The sequence below is a fragment of the Caretta caretta genome, chromosome 7, assembly GCF_965140235.1.
Source record: "Caretta caretta isolate rCarCar2 chromosome 7, rCarCar1.hap1, whole genome shotgun sequence".
NCBI classification, from domain to species: Eukaryota; Metazoa; Chordata; order Testudines; family Cheloniidae; genus Caretta; species Caretta caretta.
The window spans coordinates 32,744,765-32,768,073 of record NC_134212.1 but is presented as its reverse complement, the minus strand read 5'-3'; the positions used below and the strand labels follow the sequence as shown (position 1 = coordinate 32,768,073).

Here is a 23,309-nt window from a genome sequence, read left to right as displayed (position 1 = left end):
CAAGGCCAACTATTCTAATAGTTAATCATCTTCCCTGTTAAAAATTTGCACTGTATTTCTAGTCTAGTCAAGCTTCACAATAATACCTAGCTCTTAGATAGCATCTCTAGATCTGAAAGTGCTTGACAAGGGAGGTTGGTATCATTATACCCATTTTACAGAGGGGAAAACTGATGCACAGAGAGGTGAAATGTCTTGTCCAAGGTCACCCAGCACAGCTAGGAATAGAACTCATCTAATTTCTCAGTTATACTAGAAAAATAAAAAACAGTCCCCCACAAAAAATGTTGGAGGGGGGTGACTTCATGGTTAGAACAGATACTGGGAGACAGAGTTATATTCAGGTTTCAGAGTAACAGCCGTGTTAGTCTGTATTCGCAAAAAGAAAAGGAGTACTTGTGGCACCTTAGAGACTAACCAATTTATTTAAGCATGAGCTTTCCAGTGACTCAGGGAGGAGAGTCTGGGTTAGTAGCTGGAGTAGAGACTGGGAGGCAGGACTCCTGGGTCCCATTCCCAGGCTGTCACTCGCCTTGCTGTGGGATGTTGTGGACAATCAGGTCACCTCTTTTGGGGGGGAGGGATAGCTCAGTGGTTTGAGCATTGGCCTGCTAAACCCAGGATTGTGAGTTCAATCCTTGAGGGGGCCATTTAGGGATCTGGAACAAAAGTGGGAGATTGGTCCTGCTTTGAGCAGGGGGTTGGACTAGATGATCTCCTGAGGTCCCTTCCAACCCTGATATTCTATGATTCTTTGTGCCTGGACGGCTCCACTGGCAAAGCAAAGGCGGCAGCTGGCAGGAGCGGTGGGGTCTGCCAGCGGCCGAGGAGGCCCTTCTGCACCCTACCAGAACCTGCGGCTGCTGGGGGTCGGCCGGGGCAGCCGCCGGGCTTAGCTCTGCGCCAGGCCTCCCCCCGCCCATCATTGCTCCCCTGCTCTGCCCCCAGCCCCTCCCAGCCTCCTTCCCCGCCCCCAGCGCCGCGCACTCTGCTGCCCTCTGGCGGCCTGTCCGCTCCGCGCAGCCCGGAGGAGCCGGATCCCGGTCCCGGAGCGGCCCGGCCGGACGATGTGGTTCTTCTCCCGGGACCCGGTCCGGGATTTCCCTTATGAGTTCGGCGCGGAGGCGGGCGCGGAGCGGGGAGAGCCCGCGGGGCCCTGGCAGCTGCACCGGGGCAGGAGGAAGGTGAATCCCCTCGTTGGGCCCGGCCCGGCCTTTGCTCGCCTGACGTGGCGGGGCCTCCCTAGCCTGGAGCGGCCGCCACCGGGACCGCCAGCTCGGGGCACAGGGGAGGTTTCCAGGCCTCCCCCTCCCCAGCTCGGGGTACGGAGGTGGTGATTTCCAGGCTCCCCAGCCAGGGGTACGGGGGGGAGGTAGGTTTCCAGGCCTCCCCCTCGCCAGCCCGTGGTACGGGGGGTTCCAAGGTCCCCAACCCAGGATACGGGGGGAGGTTTCTAGCCCCCCTCCCCCCGAAGTCCGGGGTTCAGGAGTGGGTTTCCAGGCCCTCATCCCTAGGCCGGGGTGTAGAGGGTATCCAGGCTTCTCTTCCCTAGCCTGAGCTAGAGGTGGGGTATGGCTGGGGGGGGGGGGTCAAGCCCTCCTCTGGGTGTAAAAGGGGAGTTTCAAAGAGCTTTTGGACGAAGGCAGGGTTTACAGGACCCCCTAGAGCAGAAGAGGTGTTTAATGATCCCCAGAGTTTTGCTTCTTCCCTGGTTTATGGGAGGGTGTGTCCAAGCCCCCAGTCAGATACCGTTATCAAGGATAGAGGGGGTTCCGGGGCCGCCACTAAGATGGAAGGACGTTTCAGACGGCCCCCTAGGCTCTTCCTCCCCTGATAACAAGGATTTTCAGGGTCCCTCCAAGCTCTCCCCATTCCTGAGCATCCCCAAAAATAAAGGGCCCAGGGAACCCCAATTGAGGGCTTCTCTAGTTCTTCCTTAGTCTCAAGGGTCTCCCCCCCCACCCCCATCCCACTTTCCAAAGCAGCTGGGGGACATCCAAGGATCTAGTACTGCTTGTAGTCCCCTAGGGTCAGGGGACAAACAGCAGCATGAAAATGGGAGGGTTTGGCCTGCTTCCAAAGTGGCTGCTGTGTTCCACCCAGAGGCAGACACGGTTACCCTCATTATAGGGTCCATATAATAGTAATAATTATTTAATACCTAGCTCTGATATGGAGCTTTTCATCAGTAGATCACAAAACCCTTTTTCAAAGCAAGTTGGTATCATTATCCCCATTTTACATGTGGGGAAACTGAGGCACAGAGCAGGGATGGAACTTGCCAAATGTCATCTAGCAAGCCAGTAGCTGAGCCTGGAATAGAACCCAAGTCTTGTGAGTGCAATGCTCTGTCCACTAAACTACATTGCCTCCCCCAAACAGACTGTCCTTGACTCCGCATCCCCGGCCATCCCCACAAGGGAGGAAAGATGAGCCAGCAATTTGGATGCCAGCATGGGACACAGGAGACCTCGGTTCAATTCCACAGACTCCCCATGTGACCTTGGGCAAGTAAGAACATAAGAACAGCCATACTGGCTCAGACCAAAGGTCCAGCTAGCCCAGTATCCTATCATCTGACAGTGGCCAATGCTAGGTGCTTCAGAGGGAATAAACAGAATAGGGCAATCATCAAGTGATCCATCCATCCCCTGTCACCCATTCCCAACTTCTGGCAAGCTTCACATCCTTTTTCTGTGCCTCTGTTTCACCATCTGTACATTGGGGAAAATAGCTCTGCTCAGATACTATATGATCATAGACACCCTTAAATAAATAGCACATAACACTTTTTTGTTTTTCTTCAGACCACAGGGGATCTGGTATCTGTTTTCGTCTATGAAATTAAACCTAATTCGGATGAACAGACACAGGTCGCCAAGGCAGCTTTCAAACACTTAAAAACCCTCCGGCACCCCAATATTCTGTCCTACATCGATGGATTGGAGGTATTGTTTATGATTTTTATTTGTGGCGGTACCTACCGTCCATTATATTTATGATTTCATATTGTGACTATGTCTGCAGTCTTTGAGGATTATGATTTTTTATTGCGGTGATGTCTGAGGCCCTGAACAGTTCAGGGCTGGATTTGTATCACATCTGACACAGAGTAAAGGGTGATCTCTGCCCCAGAATGGCACAGAGTAAAGGGCGCAGGGTAAAGAGTGATTTCTGCCCCAGAGTGTGTTTCCTAGCCTGAAAAACACCAATGCTTAGGATGCTGGATTGATACTGTATGGAATTATGTTATTTATCCACTGCCTTTATGAAACTGCAGCAAATCCTGAATCTGGATAAAGCAGTGTCACCCGACATGTCCAGCTTGCAGTGGGACAGCCCAGTGTATTACACTTTTGTCTTCCTATAGTGGATGCATTTATTTATTATCTGTTTACTTGTATTATGGTAGGCCCCAGCAACCCTGAACAAGATTGGAGATCCTCTTTAGGGCACCGCATGGATCCTGACAGAGATCTGGGCCTTTTGCCATGCCAGGGGTTGCATGCTGGACCCCCTAATGGGGATGGGGCAGTGGTGTCTGTGCAGTGGCTGGCACTAAGCATCCCTTGATCTCATTTGTGGGGGGATCTGTGTGGAGCCTGGCACAATGGGGGTCCCTGATCTTGTTGGGAGGTGGTGTCTGTGCAGTGTCTGGGATGGAGGCAGTCCCCTATTTTGGTTGGGAGATTCTGCACAGTGACTGGCACTAAGGGGTCCTTGATCTCAATTAATGGGGTAAAGGAGAGCATTGTGCAGTGCCTGGCACAACAGGGGCCCCAGTCTCAGTTGGTGGGGTGGGTTGTGCAGTGCCTGGCACAAGGGGGGCCCCAGGCTCAGTTGGATGGGGATTGTGCAGTGCCTGATACAACAGGGGTCTCCAGTCTCAGGTGGGGGTGGGCTGTTCAGTGCCTCTCTGATCTCAGTTGCGGGGGTCTCTGTGGCGTCCTACCCGACAGGACCCCAGTCTCATTTGTGGGGGTGGTCTGTGCAACGCCAGGTCCAACAGGACCTTTTGATCTTGGTTGGGGCTACAATGCTACCGTAATACTAATAATAACGTGCCCAGCACAAAGGGGCTCCGATCTCACTTGGAGCCTCTGGGTGCTTCTGTAACAAAAAGAAACATGGTGTTTTTTTTGCGGGGGGGGGGGATAGACAGAGAAATGTTTACACGTGGTGACAGAGCCTGTGACATCTCTGAGTACTTACCTGAAGTCGAAAGCAGACTCTGGAGGGTTAAATGAACAGGAGATATCGTGGGGCCTCCATCAGATTGTGGTAAGATACAGTGATCTCAAGCAGATGGGTTGTGCCTGTATAGAAAATCCTAAACCACCAACTCCTTTGCCCACAGCCCCTAGTCTTGGTTGCCCCTCAGTTTTAATTAAACGTGGCAGAATTAGATTTTTATTGTTTTTAATTTTGACAGATAATATTGATCTTTATTTTTAACCTGTTTTTCAATTTTTATTGATTTTAAATTTTCACAGTTGCTGGAAATTATGGGAGTGGGGTTAGACAATAGTGGTCTCAGACTAATTATTTAATGGCAGTATCCCACCCCTCAACTAGACCATTCTGTCTCTAAGATTCCCCTCACAGGGCTCCCAGCTGACTGCTCCTCTCACTTGTCCTTCCCTTGCCTTTCCAGAAAGCGCTCAGCTTCCTGGTGAACGACTGCAACCTCATCCACAATAATGTGTGCATGGCTGCTGTTTTTGTGGACCGCGCTGGTGAGTGGAAGCTGGGTGGCCTGGATTACATGTACTCGACCCAGGGTGACAACACCCCGCCTCGGAAAGGGATCCCTGAGCTGGAGAGATACGATCCACCAGAGAAAACAGATAACAGCAAAATCCCTGGGGAGAAATGGTGAGTGGGAGATGGGGCAGGGCCCGTTAATCTCCTCCCACCCTTTTATCTAGTTAGACTGTAAGCTCTTTGTGGGCAGAGACTCACTCTCACTGTGTGACTGTGCAGTGCCGAGCATGATGGGGCCCCTGATCTCAGCTGAGTGAGATCTGCAGCTCAGCCGGCACGACAGAGGCCTCCCAATCTCTGTCGGGGCCTCTCTAGACATGACCATAATACAAATAGATTTGTAGATGTTAAGACCAGAAGGGACTATTATGTCTGATCTCTTGTTTAACACAGGCCAGAGAATTTCTCTCTGTGATTCCTGCACTGAGCCCAATAACTAACAAAGCCCAGGTTCTGGAAGGGAGAGGCTTTGAGCTCTGCTTATTGTTCTGTACATGCATTGCTGGGGTTTTATTGTTATTTCAGGGACCAGTTCCATATTACCCTCCTCATTGTTAACTCACTCTGCGGTCTTTCTCCAGTCACCCTCCATGACCTGGTCTTTCTTTCTCCACAGTGTCCCGCTGTGTGCATGTGCAAGAACCTTCTCCTCTGCAGCCCCTTGCCCTCAGGAATCCTCCTCCCTGCATCTCTCTCTGCTCTCCTCTCAGTGCACCTGGCACCTGCCTCTTCTCTGTGTGTGCAAGACACCTGTCTCCGAACAGAATTGCTGTATCCCCCTCTACTCCCCGTTCTGTGTATCCAGTCCCTGCCATCTCTTGACAGTGTGTGTGCACGCGCATGCAAGAGCCTCTGTCTCATTTCAAGCTCCTCTATTGTTTGTTTTCCTGCATAACCCTTCTGCCTAACCCTAAAGTGTCTTGGGGGTGTAGTTTGTGTGGATCATGCTATGCAAAATACAGCTGGGTTGCACTTTCCTTCCCCATGGGGAAATCACTGGGAAAGTTACATTGGTTCTTCTGCTGTGCCAGGTCTGCGGACATGTGGCGTCTTGGCTGCCTCATCTGGGAGGTTTTCAATGGCACCCTGCCCCGTCCGTCCTCCTTGCGATCCCTTGGCAAGGTAATGTGGTCAATCCCCTTCCCACCCACTCTGTTGATAGGGCCTGGCAAAGTAATTAATCAGCAGATCTGCCTGGCTACAATCCCTCTACTTGTAATATTACACCTCTGGGTGAGTTGTTGGCGACAGGAATCAAACCCAGAATCAGGAGCCTCTGTGATGTGTGCTAAAAGAGCCAGGCTGTAGCAGACTCATCAACCTCTGTCTGTGGCCCAGCCATGGCTAGAGGGGGACAGAGCACCATATGGATCTGGGTTACACCCGGAAGGGCAGGGAAAGTTGATTGCTGGTGGGTTTCGCAATACGCTGTGGGGGGAGAATGTGTTTTTCAGGCCCCATTGACTTCAGTAATAATAGACTCTAGCTCTTATGTAGCAATTTTCATCAGTAGATCATAGAAGCTTTACAGAGGAGGTTAGACTCATTATTCCCATTTTACAGATGGGGAAACCGAGGCACAAAGGGGGCAAGATGTTACCCAGCAGGCCAATGGTAGAGCCAGGAATAGAACCGAAGTCTCCTTTGTCCCAGTTTGCTAGGCCACATGCCCCAGAGCTAACCATCAGCTTCACCCTGTTAATGTGAGGGTGAGTCAATGCAGTTTTCTATAGAGGTGCATTTTTGGGGAACTGGTAGCATATTGCCCTGTGTCTGTCCATCCTGTGGCTAAATAGTGGCCCTTCTGTTTTGTTTATTGGCCAAACTTATAGGAGCATGACAAGGATTGCAGATCACTCTCTGCTTTAGGCAGCCTCTGTGCAGCTACTATTCTTTAAGCAATCCCTTACGGAGCTGTGCAATTTCAAATGGGTTGGTAAAGAGTTTTGTGGTTGTGCTGTAGAATAGCAGTAGGGTGCAATAGATAGGGCACAGGACTGGGAACTCTAGGGGGAGTGGGGTCTAGGGGTTAGAGCAGGAGGGGCTGGGAGTCAGGGCTCCTGGGTTCTACTCCCAGTTCTGGGAGGGAAAGGGGTGGAAAGTCTAGTGATTAGTGTGGGGGAGGGGAAGCGGCCAGGATTCCTGGATTCTATCCCCAGCTTTGGGAGGGGTGGGAACATGAGTCAGGATTCCTGGGTTCTCTTCCCAGTTCTGCCATGGAGTTGCTGTGTCACCTTGGGCAGCTCAGCCTGTCTCCCTGTGCCCCAGTTTCCTCATTCCTAAAACAGGGATAATGAGATCCATTGGCTGTTGTCAACTGTTTTGCTATCCAAGCTGAAAAGATCTCAAACTAATTAGTATCCATAGCGAATGCTTAACACACAAGGGACACCTCTTCCTGATTGTAGAATCTGTGTATCCTCTCTCCAGATCCCCAAGTCGCTGGTCCCCCACTACTGCGAACTGGTGGGGGCCAACCCCAAAATCCGTCCCAACCCTGCCAAGTTCCTCCAGAACTGCCGGGGCCCCAATGGCTTCATGAAGAACAGCTTTGTAGAGACCAACCTTTTCCTGGAAGAGATCCAGGTGAGAGCGATGGTGGTAGCCTTGTTGCCCCCATTCTGGAGGGTTGGAAAGTATAGTATTAGAGCTCCTCTGTGTAGGCCAGAGGTGCCCAAGAGAGTGTCCAATCAATTGCTGGGGCTTGAGGACCCCCTGCATTGGTTTATGGACCCATTGAACTTGCCTTGGGCAGTACTGACCTTTGTCTCGGCTCCGTTATATGCTCGCTTGGTGGGGAAAAGTGGCTTCTGGAGCACAATTAATTTTAGGGGGAGGTTGAGAGGGAACTGGCTGGGGTGGGGAATGGAATATGAGGCCCTTCCTCTCCAGAGGGCACCAGCTCTGAGGGGAAGACTGGCTGAATCAGGGAGGTGGGGAATGGGATTTGAGGCCTTTCCTCTCTAGGGAGTACCGGCATCAATCCTGCTGCAGGGTAGGGGGACTGGTTGGCGTAGGGGGCAGGGAAAGGGGTAAGGTGTCTTTTCATTCCACAAAGCATTAGCTCTGATATGGCCCCAAGTTGTGGGAGGGACTGGCTGGTTCAGGGTTAAATAGGATAAAGACCACTTCAGCTTTAAGTCACTGGTTCAACTCCAGCCCATGTTAGCAGATCTGGAAATTCATGCCCCTGTATGGTAGAACAAGAACTTGCTGTATTTCCAACCATTTCCTAGTGAGAGAGGAGACTGTGCCATCCAAACCACCATTGCATTGGTTGTCTTGTTGGCAGCCCCAAAGGGCAGAACGGAGCCACAAGGAGCAGGCTAGTCTGACCCAGTGACCCCATTTCCCTTTCCCCCTGCCCCGGCAGATTAAGGAACCAGCAGCACGGCAGAAGTTCTTCCAGGAGCTGAGCAACAACCTAGACACCTTCCCCGAAGATTTCTGCCGGCACAAGATCCTCCCACAACTGCTGACGGCCTTTGAGTTTGGTAGTGCTGGTGCCGTCATCCTAACCCCACTCTTCAAGGTGAGCTGCTGTTCTGATGGTGGCATTCCCCTGTTTACATCTTGTGACGGGATGGGGCTCCCGGCCTGTTTCCTGTCTCTGGGCATTCTGAGGATTGTAGTTCCCAGAGTGAGCAAGGACTGCTGGCAAGCGGACTTTGCTTGTGGGGAGGGGAGAGCAGTTGGTGCTGGAGATCTCCTGCGACTGAGCAGGACCTGTGGAAGGGACAGGGAGGAGACAGGCAAACACAAAGTAACCCTATAGGGCCAGTTCAAAGTGGGAACCGACTGTTGCTCTGTTGGCTAGAGCCCTAGAGGGACCAGTTTGAACCTGTGACTCAGTGAAGTTGGTGTGGTTGGGGGAGAGAGGCATTTTAGGACTAAACTGCCCTATTAAGGGGTCGCGCGCTTCGTAGCTTCTGTAGGCTGCACACATTGCATACACCAGGGGTCCTTGCATCGCTCCATTTCCCACACAAGTGCCCTGTGAACCACCCTCTCATTCAACTCCCTCCAACGCCCACCTCTCATGGCAGGCTGGATGTGCTACATTCACTTCACCTATATCAGAGTCCTTGATTCTCCCTCCATGCCAGGGCTCTGTGTGCTCTCTCACTCCCCCCCGCCTCCCCTACTTTACCGCACCTCATGCCAGGAAAAGGGAAACTGAGGCCAGAGAGGTGTGCCATTACTACACATTCCTCATCAACTGACACATGACCTTGCAGGGTGTGTGTGTGGAAATACGGGGACTCCATTCCCAAGATACATGGACCATGGAGGAGATGATGCCAAGAGCTGACATCAGTACTCCAGGAACATCTACAGATGAATTTCTTGGTGTGGCCCAGCTAGGAGTATCTTATCTCTGGAAGGCTCATGGGCCCACCTCACCGCTTTCCGTCTCCGCACTAAAGCTTTGCATGCCCCTCATCTCCTTCAGGATCAAAGCCTCCTCTTTAACTTCCAGTGTTGTTGCAGGTGGGAAAGTTCCTGAACACTGAAGAGTATCAGCAGAAGATCATTCCTGTCATTGTCAAAATGTTCTCCTCCACCGACCGAGCCATGAGGATACGGCTGCTGCAGCAGGTCAGTGATCAGCCTCACTTGGCATCTGTGCACTTGGGTGGATCCAGGGCTCAGACAGGTTAGCAGGAGCAGTATTTTTCTGTTCTTGTTAGAACAGGGAGGGGACGGGGAGTCTGAACTTTTGGGTTCTGTTCCTGGCTCTGGGAGGGGAATGGTGCCTGTCTAGTGGTTAGAACCAAGGAGAATGGGAGTTGGGATTCCTTGGTTCTACTCTCAGCTCTGAGAGGGGAGCGGTTTTGTGGCTAGATCAAAGAATTATCAGACTGGATTTTTGGATTCTGCTTTGGGAGAGAGTATCACTTCACTTAGTTGTTAGGACAAGGGGACTGAGAATTAGAGCGCCTGGGTTCTGTGCCGAGCTGTGGGAAGAAGCGTGCTGCAGGGGTGGCTCGGAGCCAGGATTTCTGGATCTTTTCCTGGCTGTGAAAAGGTGTGATGTCAAGGGCTTAGAACAGGAGATTGGGAATCAGGACATCTGAGTTCTCCTCTTGGCTCTCCCCAGATGGTGTGGAGCCCTGCTAATTTTGACTGTGCATTGATCTTGCTCAGCACTACACCAAACATTAAGTCCTGACTGGCGGCACATGCGTGTGTGTGTGTGTGTTGCAGATGGAAAACTTCATCCAATACCTCAACGAACCCACCGTCAACACCCAGATCTTTCCCCATGTTGTGCATGGCTTCCTGGACACCAACCCGGCCATTCGTGAGCAGACCGTGAAGGTAGAACAACAGAGGGTTAATGTGATCTTGGATGTATAAATGTGGGATCTCGAGTAGGAAGGTTCTGTTACCTCAGTATCTGGCACTGGTGCAACCACTGCTGGAATATTGTGTCCAGTTCTGATGTCCACACTTCCAAGAAGGATGTGGATAAAGTAGAGAGGGTTCAGAGAAGAGCCAGGAGAATGATTAAAGGGTTGGAAAACCTGCCTGATAGTGAGAGACTCCAGGAGCTCAATCCATTTAGCTTATCAAAGAGAAGGTTAATGGGCGGCTTGGTCACAGTCTGTAAGTACATACATGGGCAACAAAATCTTTTTAATGGGCTCTTCGGTCTAGCAGAGAAAGGTCTAACAAGATCTACAAAAAGAAAAGGAGTACTTGTGGCACCTTAGAGACTAACAAATTTATTTGAACATAAGCTTATGCTCAAATAAATTTGTTAGTCTCTAAGGTGCCACAAGTACTCCTTTTCTTTTTGCGGATTCAGACTAACACGGCTGCTACTCTGAAACCTAACAAGATCTAGTGGCTGGAAGTTGAAGCTAGAAAAAGGCAGACTGGAAATAAGGTGCACATTTTTAACAGTGAGGATGAATAACCATTGGAACAACTTGCCAAGGGATGTGGTGGATTCTCCATCACTGATAATTTTTAAATCAAGCTGGGATGTTTTTCTAACCGATCTGCTCTGGTTCAAATAGGAATTGACATAGAGAAGTCTGTGACCTGTGTTATACAGGTCACACTAGGTGATCACAGTGATCCCTTCTGACTTTATAATCTGGGAATCAATTTCAGGGTTGCTCTGTTCCTCCTTCTTGAAGGATGCTGATGGGGTGGAGTTAAGGGGGAGGATGATGTTACTCTGGACTATTGATCTTGTCTGACCCTGTTGCTAATTCTTACCTCTGCATGGGGAGGAGGTTTTATGTGATACTGGTTTGCATGATCTGGACAGTCTTTCCCATAAAGAACCTCAGACAAGTCTGTCCTGAGTCATGTCAGTTTCAGAGGGTGCACTTTCTGCTGTGTACACTGGCTGGATAGATAGGCAATATGGTCTGTGGATAGTGCTTTGGACCAAGGATTCAGGAGATCTGGGCCAGGATTTGTCAAAAGTGACTAGTGATTTTGGTTGCCTGATTTGAGATGCCTTTTAGAAAGAGACCTGATTTGCAGAAAGTACTGAGCACCCACCCTCTGAAAACTTAGACCCCTTTCCAATGTCTCTATCTGAGTCCTCTTTTCCCCCTCCCTCCCCCCTTGGGCCTGTATTCTGTTCCCAGCTTTGCCACTTACCTTGGGCAAGTCACCCACCTGTCTGTTTCCCACATCCGAAAAATGTAGATAGTGATAGTGATCCTCCTTTGTAAACTGCTCTGAGATATATGAATGTTAAGAGCTGGATGTTACCCCTTTTTGACCCAAGTGGTTAGCCAAAATTTGGGGTCCTGCAGGCTGTTTGGTTAGGTGGAGAAATATATGATTGCATCAGGTTTTCTTTGATGCAGTCCTGTTTATTTACAAAGAATGTACAAAGTGCTGTTTCTCTGAACACAGCAGGAATCAAACAAAAGGACATCTCTTTGTTTGAAGTTTCTTTGCTCCCAGCTGCTTCAGCCAGCACTCTGCTCAAAAGCTCTCGCTTGGCGTCTTCTCAGGGCCCTCTCTCAGTGCTTCTCTGTGTGGTGTTTCCTGGCTGTTTTCTCTTCTCACCCCTCTACTAAAACAATGTTGTACCAATAAAATAAAAACCAGCAGGATCTTATTAAAGGGAAAAAGGCAAAATACCACATTTATTGTGAATACAGAAAGAATCATAGTAAGCAGTTAGTTATAGTTATAACATTCCATTCAATCTCATATTTATTCACACATTCATTCATACAAACACACACACACACACAGGTTCTGCAAGGTTGTTATCATAGTTACCAGCCTTAGAGTTGCTCATGCCAAGCCACTGGCCAGGTGGCCTGGACATGAGGAGGGAGCAGGGCCTTGTCAGATGCTCATCTGATGCTCCTGGACGTTGGTTTGCAGAATCAGACCCCAAAGTTCTCACTTTTTAGAGTCTATTTTTATAGGAATTTCTTCCTATGCCAGTCTATGGGAATTGCTTCATCATGCTGTTGCTGAATCAATCAGCAGATAGCACATTCCTGACGGCTCCAAGATGTTATCTTGTTCTTTGGTTCTCCCATTCTTGAGGCTGTTGGGTGGATTCCAGTCTGCCCTCCGGCGGGGTCCTCTGGTTATTTCCACTTGACGCCTTCTTCAGCCGATGGACACTGGATTCTTAGGCTGGCACCTCCCTGATCATTCAGTTATTATCCACACCAAGCATCCATCCACATACATCCTCTATCTCTATTTTAATCACAATTGTTAATACAACAAAAGGGTGGGGAGTCTCTGGGTGCTGTTTCTGTTGTTAGAGTATTGCTTTGAGTCTCTCTCTCTGTGAATTGCTTTGAGAATAGACTCTGTCTTAGAATGTACTAACACAATTAGCAGCTTGCAAGTTTCACACATAGAGGGAGAGAAACAGTACCAAAAACCAAGAGACCTCTTAATTAGTAATACCCTGGAATTTAAACTCTGGGGAATCAAACTCATTTGTGATTTTAATACAGAACTTCTTTAATATGATCCAACAACAATATCTAGGGTAGTCCCTCTGCCCCCTGAATTCAAATGCCTGAGTGGCCTCACATGTGCCAAAACACAGGTTTTGTTTGCAGGCCCCCTAATGTTTCAGCTCTGAGTCCATAAAGAAGCTTGAATAGCTTCTTACAACTACCTTTAATCAAGGTTTTAATGAGGTTTAACCCAACCCTTGCCACTATCCTAAGGGGTTCATTGACAGACAAAGGGCAGTAGAAATGTCTGTCACTGCAGGACATAATGTCAGATCCAAACCCCAAGGGATGTCACTCTGTTGCCTGATTTTTGGGACAGATACTACCATTGTTCTCTGTTTGTACAGTGCCTGAAACAATGGGGTCCAGACTCGTTGTTAAGCTCTCTGGGGGCAGGGAGTGCTTTGTGATTAGAGTTGGCTGGGAAATGGAATTTCCGTTCTGTGGCAAATTATGACATTTCAAAAATGATTTTTGTTCTCATTCCTAAATTTTCCACAGACTTGTTAAGCTCTGAAAAATTTTGATTTGGAGCCATTGAAACGTTTTGTTTTGGTAATATCAAATTGTTTCATTTTAATAAGGTAAAAGCATTTAGTTTATGTCCAAACAATATATAAATTATACTATGAATTAAAAATTAATATAATATAAAAGTTAGCGAAATAAAATGAAAATGTGAATCATTTAGCCTCTCATTTTATATCAATAATGCTGAAATAGTTTGGTTTGTCTAAACACTATAAAATATTAAATGTAAGTCAATACAATATATATATAATCTAATATTAAAATTATTATAATATAGAAGTAGAAACTAAATAAAATTAAAAGATACGGTTGAAACAGTCTAAACAAATCGCTTTGACTTTCTCCCATTGAGAATTTTATCAAAAACCATGTTCCCTCACATTGTTTCAGTTTCCACCAGACTCTGTTTTTCTGTTTTGTCAAAAAGGTTTCGTCCAACTATAATTATTTTGTTTGTACAGTGCCTGACACAATGGGGCCCAAATCCTCTAAGTTCTATTGCAATATAAATGTTGCATAATACTAGTGACCTACAGAGGATAAAAGCCCTACAATAGCTGTACAACAAGGGATGCTTCAGGAGTTACTCCCTGTTATTAGCCACACTATCAACACATCCTACGAGCTAGGGAGGCACCATGGCTTAATGGATTGGTATTAGACTGGGACTCAGGAGACCTGGGTTAAATTCCTGTCTCTCCCACTTGCCTGCTGGGTGACCTTGGGCAAATCACTTTAACAGCCCCGTGCCTCAGTTTCCCCATGTATACAATGGGGATAATGGTACCAACCTCCTTTGTAAGGCATTTTGAGAGCTACTGATGACAAGTGCTATGTAAGAGCTAGATATTATTAGACCTGAACTACCCCATGACCAGCCTCTTTCCTCCCTTCACAGTCGATGCTGCTGCTGGCCCCCAAGCTGAACGAGAACAATCTCAATATGGAGCTGATGAAGCACTTTGCCCGTCTGCAGGCCAAGGATGACCAGGGGCCCATTCGTTGCAACACCACCGTGTGCCTTGGAAAGATCGGTCCTTACCTCAATGCCAGCGTGAGTAGTGAGACCGTTTCCTGCACTCCAGAGGGACCTGATGCCTGGCAGGATGGGGAAAATAGGGACACAGACCCTGGTTTCTTTCCCAGGATGATTTCCCTTTAAAATGCCTATTTCCCACCAAGGCTTCATATGATGCAGAGGAAGATTGTGGTCATCTTTAAGTGAGGAATTGTGGATTATAGATCCCAGCAACGCTCTAGCATTCAGGAGGAGGGGACAGGAGGGTTTTGTGGTTAAAGTACCAGGCCAGAGCCTGGAAGGCCTGGCTTTCATTCCTGGCTCTGCTACAAAGTCAGTGTAACCTCGGGCAAAACACTTCATTGTTCTTTGGCTGTAAAACAGGGATAATCTTCCTTTCTACCACTCTGTGTCTGTCTAGTCTATTTACATTGAAAGCTCTTCAGGGCAGGGACTGTTTTTTTATGTGTTTGTGCATATGGCTAGCACAATGGATCTGTGACTGGGGCTCCCGGGTGCTACCATAATACACATAATAAGTTGCCCATTCTCTTATTTCCAGACTAGACAAAGAGTTTTGATCTCTGCCTTCAGCCGTGCCACAAAAGACCCATTTGCTCCCTCCCGGGCAGCGGGCGTCTTGGGATTCGCTGCCACTCACAACTTCTACTCTATGAATGACTGCGCATTCAAAATCCTGCCGGTTCTCTGTGCGCTGACAGTTGACCCTGAAAAGACAGTCAGGGATCAGGTGAGTTGGATCTGCAGTGAAATTTGCAGAGCTGCCAATTCCAAACCTCCAGCTCTGATGCCCAGCACAACGGGGGCCTCAAAGCTTGGACGAGTCCATTCTAGCATCCAGTGTGATGGTGGCACCCAATCTCAGTTGGGTGTTTGTGCAGTCGCTGGTGCAACAAGGGCTCCCACTGTCTGGAGAGGGTATCTCTACAGCATATAATAATAAAATAACTTCAATCTCTTAGACTTTCAAGGCCATTCGAAGCTTCGTGACTAAGCTAGAAACCGTCTCTGAAGACCCATCTCAGCTCTCTGAACTGGGTGAGAGATCCTAATACTGTGCTGAAGTTTTCAGGCATTTAAACACCAAACAGAACTAATGGACGTTTTTCCCCTTTTCTTTCTGCTCCCTTTGCAGAGAAGGATGTTCACGCAGCATCAACGAGCCCCGGGATGGGAGCAGCTGCCAGCTGGGCAGGCTGGGCCGTGACAGGGGTCTCATCGCTTACGTCGAAGCTAATCCGAACAAACGCCGGGACCACGGTAGAACAAACAGCTGTGGAAACTCCCACTGGAGCCGCACTGGAGCCACCCAGTATCGGTCAGTCTTTGCACAGTTGTAATCGCAAAGCTTGCATTGGGCTTTATTCACCCTGGGGTGGTGGCATCAAAGAATTGAGTAGCCATGCAGCAAATGGCACTGAAGCCAGCAGCACCATCTCAAGCGATAGAAGGAAATACGTGTTTGCGTGACACGCAGTTAACCTACAGAAGATTAGCCAGAGTGTAATAATAAGGATGGTTGCCCCTCTGGCTCAAGCAGTTGGTCAGTATTTGAGACTTTGCAAGGTAGTTTCCAGAAAAGGGGAAATCAGTGACGCAAGTCAGGTATATTTTTAGTTAGAGCTGAGCGAATATGTGATTTTTTTTTTGACGGGGGTGAGGGTGATGGTTGCTGAAATGAAAACAACTTTGTTTCAGCTCAAAAAAACACCTGAAGCAAAATGACAAACACAAAACATTTTTTGTTTGTTTATTTTTTAATTAATCTAGCTACATTTGTAAATGAAACTTTTCTAAACAAAAAGTCGAAAGTGTCAAAACTCATAGTTTTGACATTTTTGGGGGGGGGAAAGAAATCCATTTTTTTTAACTGAAACTATTTGCAAGCTAAGGTTGAATATGGCATATAATTTTAGTGCCCCTCAAAATGCAGTTTTAGCTAATTTACCGTTTGCTGAATTTTTGTTTTGCCCAACTTTAATCTTGGTGTAATCTTGTTTATTTATAACAAATGCACACAAAGTCCGTTTCCCTGACCACAGGAGAACCCAACAACAGCAGGCTGTTTTCCTGCTCAGAAATCCTCAAATCTGCCCTGCTAGCGAGCTTTTCACAGATGTTTGAGGCCAGAAAGGGACCTTGCGATCATCTGGTCTGACTTCTGCTGGAATACAGGCCATAGGATTTCCTTGTGTTAACTCCTATTTGAAATAGAGCAGGTCTTTTAGAAAAACATCCCATCTTGATTTAAAAATTGACTGATGGAAAATCCACTACAATCCTTGGTAACTTGTTCTATTACCCTCACTGTCATGGTAGATAAAAATGAATGATTTAAATTAAAATAATCGAAGAAATCAGATTTTTTTAATTTAAATTAATTAAAAAGTAAACCTACTTAAAATTAAATTTGAAATCTTGATAAACTGTGTTAAGGCCTAAAAATACTAGAGTCAAGCATTTAAATTAAATGAAAAAAAGAATATTAAGCAGTATATACATGGTGCCAAAGTTTTAAAGAAAATCAAACCACTTAACTGGTGGAAATCACCACCTAAGCACCTGGAGCCAGAGTTTGTTGAAGTACTGAGCCAGCTTTTGACAGCAGTAGCTCTTCTGGAGATGCAGAGAGAATATCTTCTTTTCACTTTATTCAAGAAGTTCAGTTCAGCGACTAGTTCATTTGAAGTTAAGAAACTGATTGGGAGTTGAAAAAGCAGGAAAGCTTGTTTTTCCTTTTCCAATCTATGAATAATAAATCAATTAGTTTTAAATACAAAATAGGTTTTTAATAAACTTTCATTTTCCAGCACATTTAACGTAGTTTTATTTAGCTAGTACAAAAATTAAAAAGCTGGTTTTGCTCATTTCTAATTGAATTTCATAGATCACAGTTAATTGCCTGATAAATAAGAAATTTGTTATTCGCCATTTCTAAAATAATAAAAAGTAAGTATTAAGAATCTGAATAAATGTATGTTAAGCTATATAATTGCTTAAATAAATGTGTAGTGCATCCACCTGGTTAGCAAAAAATAGCATCACATTTAATGTAAAGGCAATATTTAGTTGCAAATCAGCATGTTTTAATGATTACAGTCAGTGAAAATAACTTTTGGTTAGGCAAATAATTTAAAAGTACAAATGTAAAACAAGTTTAACAATTGATGATTTAAATCCAAGTTTTCTGCTTGCTGATTTAACTCAATTCTCTCTGCACCCTGTTAAAAATGTGTGCTTTATATCTTGTCTGAATTTTTCTAGTTTCCACTTCCAGCCATTGGATCTTGTTAGGTCTTTGTGTGTTACACTGACAAATTTCTGTTCCCCATGTGGGGACTTAGACAGGGATCAGGTTACCTCCAAACCTTCTGTGTTACGCTAAATAGATGGAGCTCCTTGAGTCTATCACTCTGTGCCCAAGCAGCTCTGTCCCTCGCTTCCTCTCTCATCTACTCGGTGCTTCCCTGGGCTTCTTGCCTCCCAACACGCACAGGTTGCAACTGATCTCCTAGTCCCTGCGGTCTTTGCTCTGACCTGCTGTATGCATTGGTTGATCCCTCCAGTCTTTGTAGCTGTCTCTACTACATAAAGTGGCTTAATTGCTTCTTCCGTTGAGTCTGCTTGGTGCACCCATTGGCTGTAACTAGGGCTGTGATTGTTTTTGGATACAAGACTCAGGTGATGGCAGCAATTAGCATCTTTTAACATAAAAATACTAAATGAACAAGGGATTTGGAAAGGATCCCGTGGGGAAATTGGCCAGTATAGCCATAGCAGTCCCTGTGTTGACAAGCCCTAGCTGTAATAGGAGTTATGAGAAAACTTGGGCACAGTTCCTCTGAAGCGCTCAGTGCTGGCCACTGTCAGAAAAAGGACACCTTCTAATACTGTGGGCTTTTGTCTTTAAGGAGCCAGCAACATCCCTTCCCCGGCGATGTTGCCAGCAGCTCCCATTCCATCCAGCCGGTGGGATCTGGAAGGGGATGTGACCGAGGAAGAAGAGAATTCCACAGATAGATGGGACGATGAGGACTGGGGGAGCCTGGAGGTGAGCAGCACACTTCCGTCTGCAATAGAGTTTGTTTGAGGATGACAGGTGGGCTGCCTCAGTGATTGGAGTAAGGACTTGTAACCCCCTCTGCTGAGTTGAGCAGATTTGGGAGCTTCTAGTCTGGTGGGGAAATTAGTAGAGTGGGGGCAATTTTTTAGTGTAACTTATTTATTTACACTGCATGCGCAGTCCTGGGACAGGGGTGGTCACAAACAGCATGCGGGGCAATCCCATTTCACATTTCTCAGCCTAGATGCCAGTGCCCCATGCCCAGTTTCCCAGAAGCAATTCTGCCCCAAGAACCTGCTGTAGTTAAAAAGATTAAGGGCAGGCAGCAAATACCCCTGCGCTGCTTGCAATAGCTTCCCTGAAAAGAATACATACATGCATCACTAAGCTAACAACAGCGTTGCATGTTTTCCAAGACTGGCCATTGCTCATATGCAGATGAGTATGCACCACAGCGCCATCCAGTGACTTCTGCCATATTAGCTGTAGGATCTGTTGCTGCCTGGTTTGAGATTCTGCTTCCTCATGTGCTGTGCCTCATTTTCTGTGCTTTTGCTTGTAGCAAGAGGCTGAGCAATCCAAAGGGCAGGCGAGCCCAGATGACTGGAACACCCCGGAGTGGTCAGAACCAGCCTTGGCGTTGAAGAAGCCTGGGACCAGGATGGTAGGTGGCTTTCCGCACATGCTATCACTCTGATGCCACACCATATGCTGTCTTAAGTGCAGGTATCCCTTTCTGGTGCATTTGGTCTCCATGATCTCTGGGAGGGAGCAAGTAACCCTCAAGCTAATACCAACTGGGAAAGTTGTAGGGGCAATAGTGTGGCCTAGTGGATAGGGCACTAGACAGGGACTTAGGAGTCCTCGGTTCTATTCCTGGATCCCACGGTATTCTTGCCAGCAAGTTAAAGAATATGGGCTGGATGAATGGACTATAAGGTGGCTAGAAAGCTGGCTAGATCGTCTGGCTCAACGGGTAATGATCAGTGGCTCCATGTCTAGTTGGCAGCCGGTATCAAGCGGAGTGCCCCAAGGGTCGGTCCTGGGGCCGGTTTTGTTCAGTATCTTCATTAATGATCTGGAGGATGGCGTGGACTGCACCTTCAGCAAGTTTGCAAATGACACTAAACTGGGAGGGGTGGTAGATACGCTGGAGGGTAGGGATAAGATACAGAGGGCCCTAGACAAATTCGAGGATTGGGCCAAAAGAAATCTGATGAAGTTCAACAAGGACAAGTGCAGCGTTCTGCACTTAGGACGGAAGAATCCAATGCACCGCTACAGACTAGGAACCAAATGGGTAGGCAGCAGTTCTGCAGAAAAGAACCTAGGGGTTACAGTGGACGAGAAGCTGGATATGAGTCAACAGTGTGCCCTTGTTGCCAAGAAGGCTAACGGCATTTTGGGCTGTATAAGTAGGGGCATTGCCAGCAGATCGAGGGACGTGATCGTTCCCCTCTATTTGACATTGGTGAGGTCTCATCTGGAGTACTGTGTCCAGTTTTGGGCCCCACACTACAAGAAGGATGTGGAAAAATTGAAAAGAGTCCAGCAGAGGGCAACAAAAATGATTAGGGGACTGGAATACATGACTTATGAGGAGAGGCTGAGGGAACTGGGGTTGTTTAGTCTGCGGAAGAGAAAAATGAGGGGGGATTTGATAGCTGCTTTCAACTACCTGAAAGGGGGTTCCATAGAGGATGGATTTTGACTGTTCTCAGTGGTAGCAGATGACAGAACAAGGAGTAATGGTCTCAAGTTGCAGTGGGGGAGGTTTAGGTTGGATATTAGGAAATACTTTTTCACTAGGAGGGTGGTGAAGCACTGGAATGCGTTAACCTAGGGAGGTGGTGGAATCTCCTTCCTTTGAGGTTTTCAAGATCAAGCTTGACAAAGCCCTGGCTGGGATGATTTAGTTGGGGGTTGAACTAGATGACCTCCTGAGGTCCCTTCCAATCCTGATATTCTGTGATTCTATCTGCCACAGCTTGCTCAGTGATCTTGGGCAAATATCTGTGCCTCAGTTTCCCCATCTGGCAAATGGGGATAATGAATCCTTTGTTAAATGCTTTGAAGTCTACTGATGAAAAGTGCTGTATAAGAACTAAGGATCATTACATCTAGGAACAAAAAATGTAGATCACTGTAATGGGGCAAGGGAACTGTATCCTGGACTACAGTGACACCAAAAAGAACTTGAACATCATGATAAATAACCAAGCGCTCCCAGGGCAATGCTAGAGCTGAAAGGGCGCAAACAATCTTGGACGTATAAGCAGGGGAATATCGAGTAGGAGTAAAGGAAGGGTCATCACCTCTGTTTATGGTAGTGGTGACAACATTACTGGATACTGTGTCTGGTTATGGTGTCTACACTTCAAAAAGGATGTTGTCAAATTGGAAAAGCTAAGCAGAGAGCTATAAGAAGGATTTTGTGTCTGGAAAATCCCCCTTATAGGGAGAGACTTGAGAAGCTCAGCCTGTTTAGTTTATTCCAGAGAAGGTTAAAAGGCGATTTGATCGTGGTCTTTAAATTAAGACTGTCAGCCTTTCTTGCCTTAGTCACCGTACGGCCCTCAGATGGGAATAATCATTGTTCAAGTGCCTACTAGTATGAAAGACAGTGTGGCTAGGGTGATGGGCAGGTCTTTTCCCATTCCTGGCCTTTATCTGTTGAGCCTGGGCGCTCAAAGTCACCTTTTCTAAATCTTGCAGGTAGGATATGACTAGTCCAGAAGCCCCTTCAGTTCCTGTCTCGTAGCTCATTTGTCCTCTTCCGGTTGCTCTGATCAATCTGCCCCCGTCCCCCTTATCATTAACAGACCAGCAGCTCCTCCAAGAAACAGGAATCAGACTGGACCAGCTCTGGTTGGGAGGTTGGATCTACTTGGAGTCACAAGAAGTGGGGCACTCAGGGACAAAGCTCCGTGGCAGAGGACAGCTGGGAGGAGGATTTTGGTTCTGGGACAGTGCAGAAACTGACCCCCTCACAGCAAGCTCCCTTGGCCCAACCAGAAGGAACCAAACTGGCCAGCGAATATGACTGGGACAGCTCATCCAGTGTGGAGAAACCAGATCCTTTCTTCTCCATAATCCCTACTCAGAAGTCAACAACAGAGACCCAGGTAAGTTTCTCCATGTCTCATGATCAAGGATGGGGGGTGTGTGTGTGTGTGTGTGTGTCAATTCCCAGCTCTGCCACTGACTCCCTGGGTGACATTGTATGTTTTGTTTTTTGTTGCGGGGGGGGGGCGGTGGTCTACAAATCCCCAAAAGGCCTGGGAAGGGCTAGTGTTATCACCCCACTCTCTGTTTAACTGAAGCTCCAGGGGAAGGCAGGGTGGGGTACCCACTCAGTTCAGGGATTAGCTACTTCCCTTCTCTTCCTGTGTAGAAAGATAAATGTGTACTGAGTGCCTCCCCCAGTGTAGTGCATAACTGTGAAGAAGTCCCCTGAATTCAAATTCTGTGTCTAACTTCAGAGAAGCATGGATGCCATTGGCGACTGGGGTACAGAGGAAAACTGGGAATCTGTGGACTCTGACCAGGGTGAGTTGCTGAAGAAGCAAAGTTGCACATGATTGTTCCATCCAGCCGTTTGTACTAGCTGGGAATTATTGTGTCTCCGTAGGTCTCAGCAGGGCAGAATTAGCACGCAAGAAGCGAGAGGAGCGGAAGAAGGAGATGGAAGCTAAACGGGCGGACAGGAAGGTGGCAAAGGGACCTATGAAACTGGGTGCCAGGAAGCTGGACTGACAGGCAACAGAGCAGTGGAAGCTTTAGCTTTTGCTTGTACATATGCGCTTAGAATTTTAGTTTATACATACATCAGCAATAAGGACACCCCACCAACCAGGTACACTCGCAAGCAGAGATGCACAAACTTGTGGTTCTACTGTATTTATTCTGTACAGCTTCTCAGTAAAAAGCAGATGGGGGCCTGTGATTGTGTGGCTATTTGCATTCTTCCTGTATGTGCTGCAGTCTTTCTTGTTGTATATAAAGGGTGTAGGAATAAATTAATTTTAAATGATCTGTGTTTAAATCAGAAACAAAGAGTCTATTCTCTTTTAAGGAGACACAGAGACACTTTACAGACGAGTCTCTTAGAGAGAGACACGCACCCACACAGAGTGGCTAGTCTCTTAGAGATGAGACATACACACACACCCCCAAGAGAGAGTCTAGTCTCTTAGCCACAACAAGCAAGCAAGAGATGCACACACACAGAGAGCGAGCATGTCTAGGCTGTTAGCCACAGCAAGCCAGAAAGAGGTAGACAGTGTCTAGTCTCTTAGCCACAGTAACACACACAGAGCCTAGGCTCTTAGCCACAGCAGGACTGAAAGAGAGACACACAAAAGAGAGTGTTGAGTCTCAGAGAGACAGAAAGAGAGACAGAGTCTAGTCTCTTAGAGGGCCCCAGCTGGGAGGAGAGAAAGGCGAAGGCATCGGAGCTGTGCCCGGGACTCCCCAGCAGCAAAAGCCCCTGTGCGCTCAGACCCGCCTGCTGCTCCAGCTCACTCTCCTCCTTTGCTCCAGATGCTGTCGCACAGAGGCTACTTCCGGGTTTGTTCCCAGCTCCTGCCTCCCCATTGGTTACAGCCATGACCAATAGGAGACTCTCACTATGGTTAAAAGGTGCTTGGTCCCACGGCTCATGCGCTGGACAGCTTTTTCAGCTGCAGGTGTTACGGTTGGAAGCACCACTAGGGGGGCGTCTCCCCAGGGCCTGGCCTTAAACTAGCCCCTGCACAGAGGAGGCAGTTCTGCGACCCACCCTCGCAGAGGGGGAATTTTCCCAACTTGCTTCTGGTCACTGTTTTTTCCGCAGCTCCTGTACTGAGAGAGCACGCATCCCCTCGCCCCCCCCACCCGGGTCACTGCCAGCCAGGCACCCACTGATTCCCAGGCTGTTTTTCTGCTCAGGCACCATGGCCCTCTT

General features: G+C 47.7%; 1 protein-coding gene across 1 annotated transcript; it reads left to right on the top strand.

Annotated features, from left to right (window-relative positions):
• Positions 1-993: 993 nt before the first annotated feature.
• On the top strand, positions 994-22,397 carry SCYL1 (SCY1 like pseudokinase 1). Its single transcript, XM_048857037.2, has 18 exons — positions 994-1,184; positions 2,808-2,948; positions 4,159-4,281; positions 4,655-4,875; positions 5,796-5,886; positions 7,195-7,350; positions 8,138-8,296; positions 9,256-9,363; positions 9,973-10,086; positions 14,161-14,316; positions 14,843-15,031; positions 15,264-15,339; positions 15,437-15,619; positions 18,213-18,352; positions 18,927-19,028; positions 21,187-21,489; positions 21,847-21,913; positions 21,996-22,397. The coding sequence occupies exons 1-18, from the start codon at positions 1,068-1,070 to the stop codon at positions 22,118-22,120; spliced, it is 2,571 nt and encodes an 856-aa protein (XP_048712994.2). The 5' UTR covers positions 994-1,067; the 3' UTR covers positions 22,121-22,397.
• The last annotated feature ends 912 nt before the right edge of the window (positions 22,398-23,309 follow it).

What these genes read in the sequence shown, in the direction of transcription:
- SCYL1 (XM_048857037.2), top strand. Translation starts at nt 1,068, where the DNA reads ATGTGGTTCTTCTCCCGGGACCCGGTCCGGGATTTCCCTTATGAGTTC. An exon ending in CCTACATCGATGGATTGGAG is followed by an intron (nt 2,949 to 4,158) that starts GTATTGTTTATG and finishes GGGGGGGGATAG; the next exon opens with ACAGAGAAATGTTTACACGT. An exon ending in TCCTAACCCCACTCTTCAAG is followed by an intron (nt 8,297 to 9,255) that starts GTGAGCTGCTGT and finishes GTGTTGTTGCAG; the next exon opens with GTGGGAAAGTTCCTGAACAC.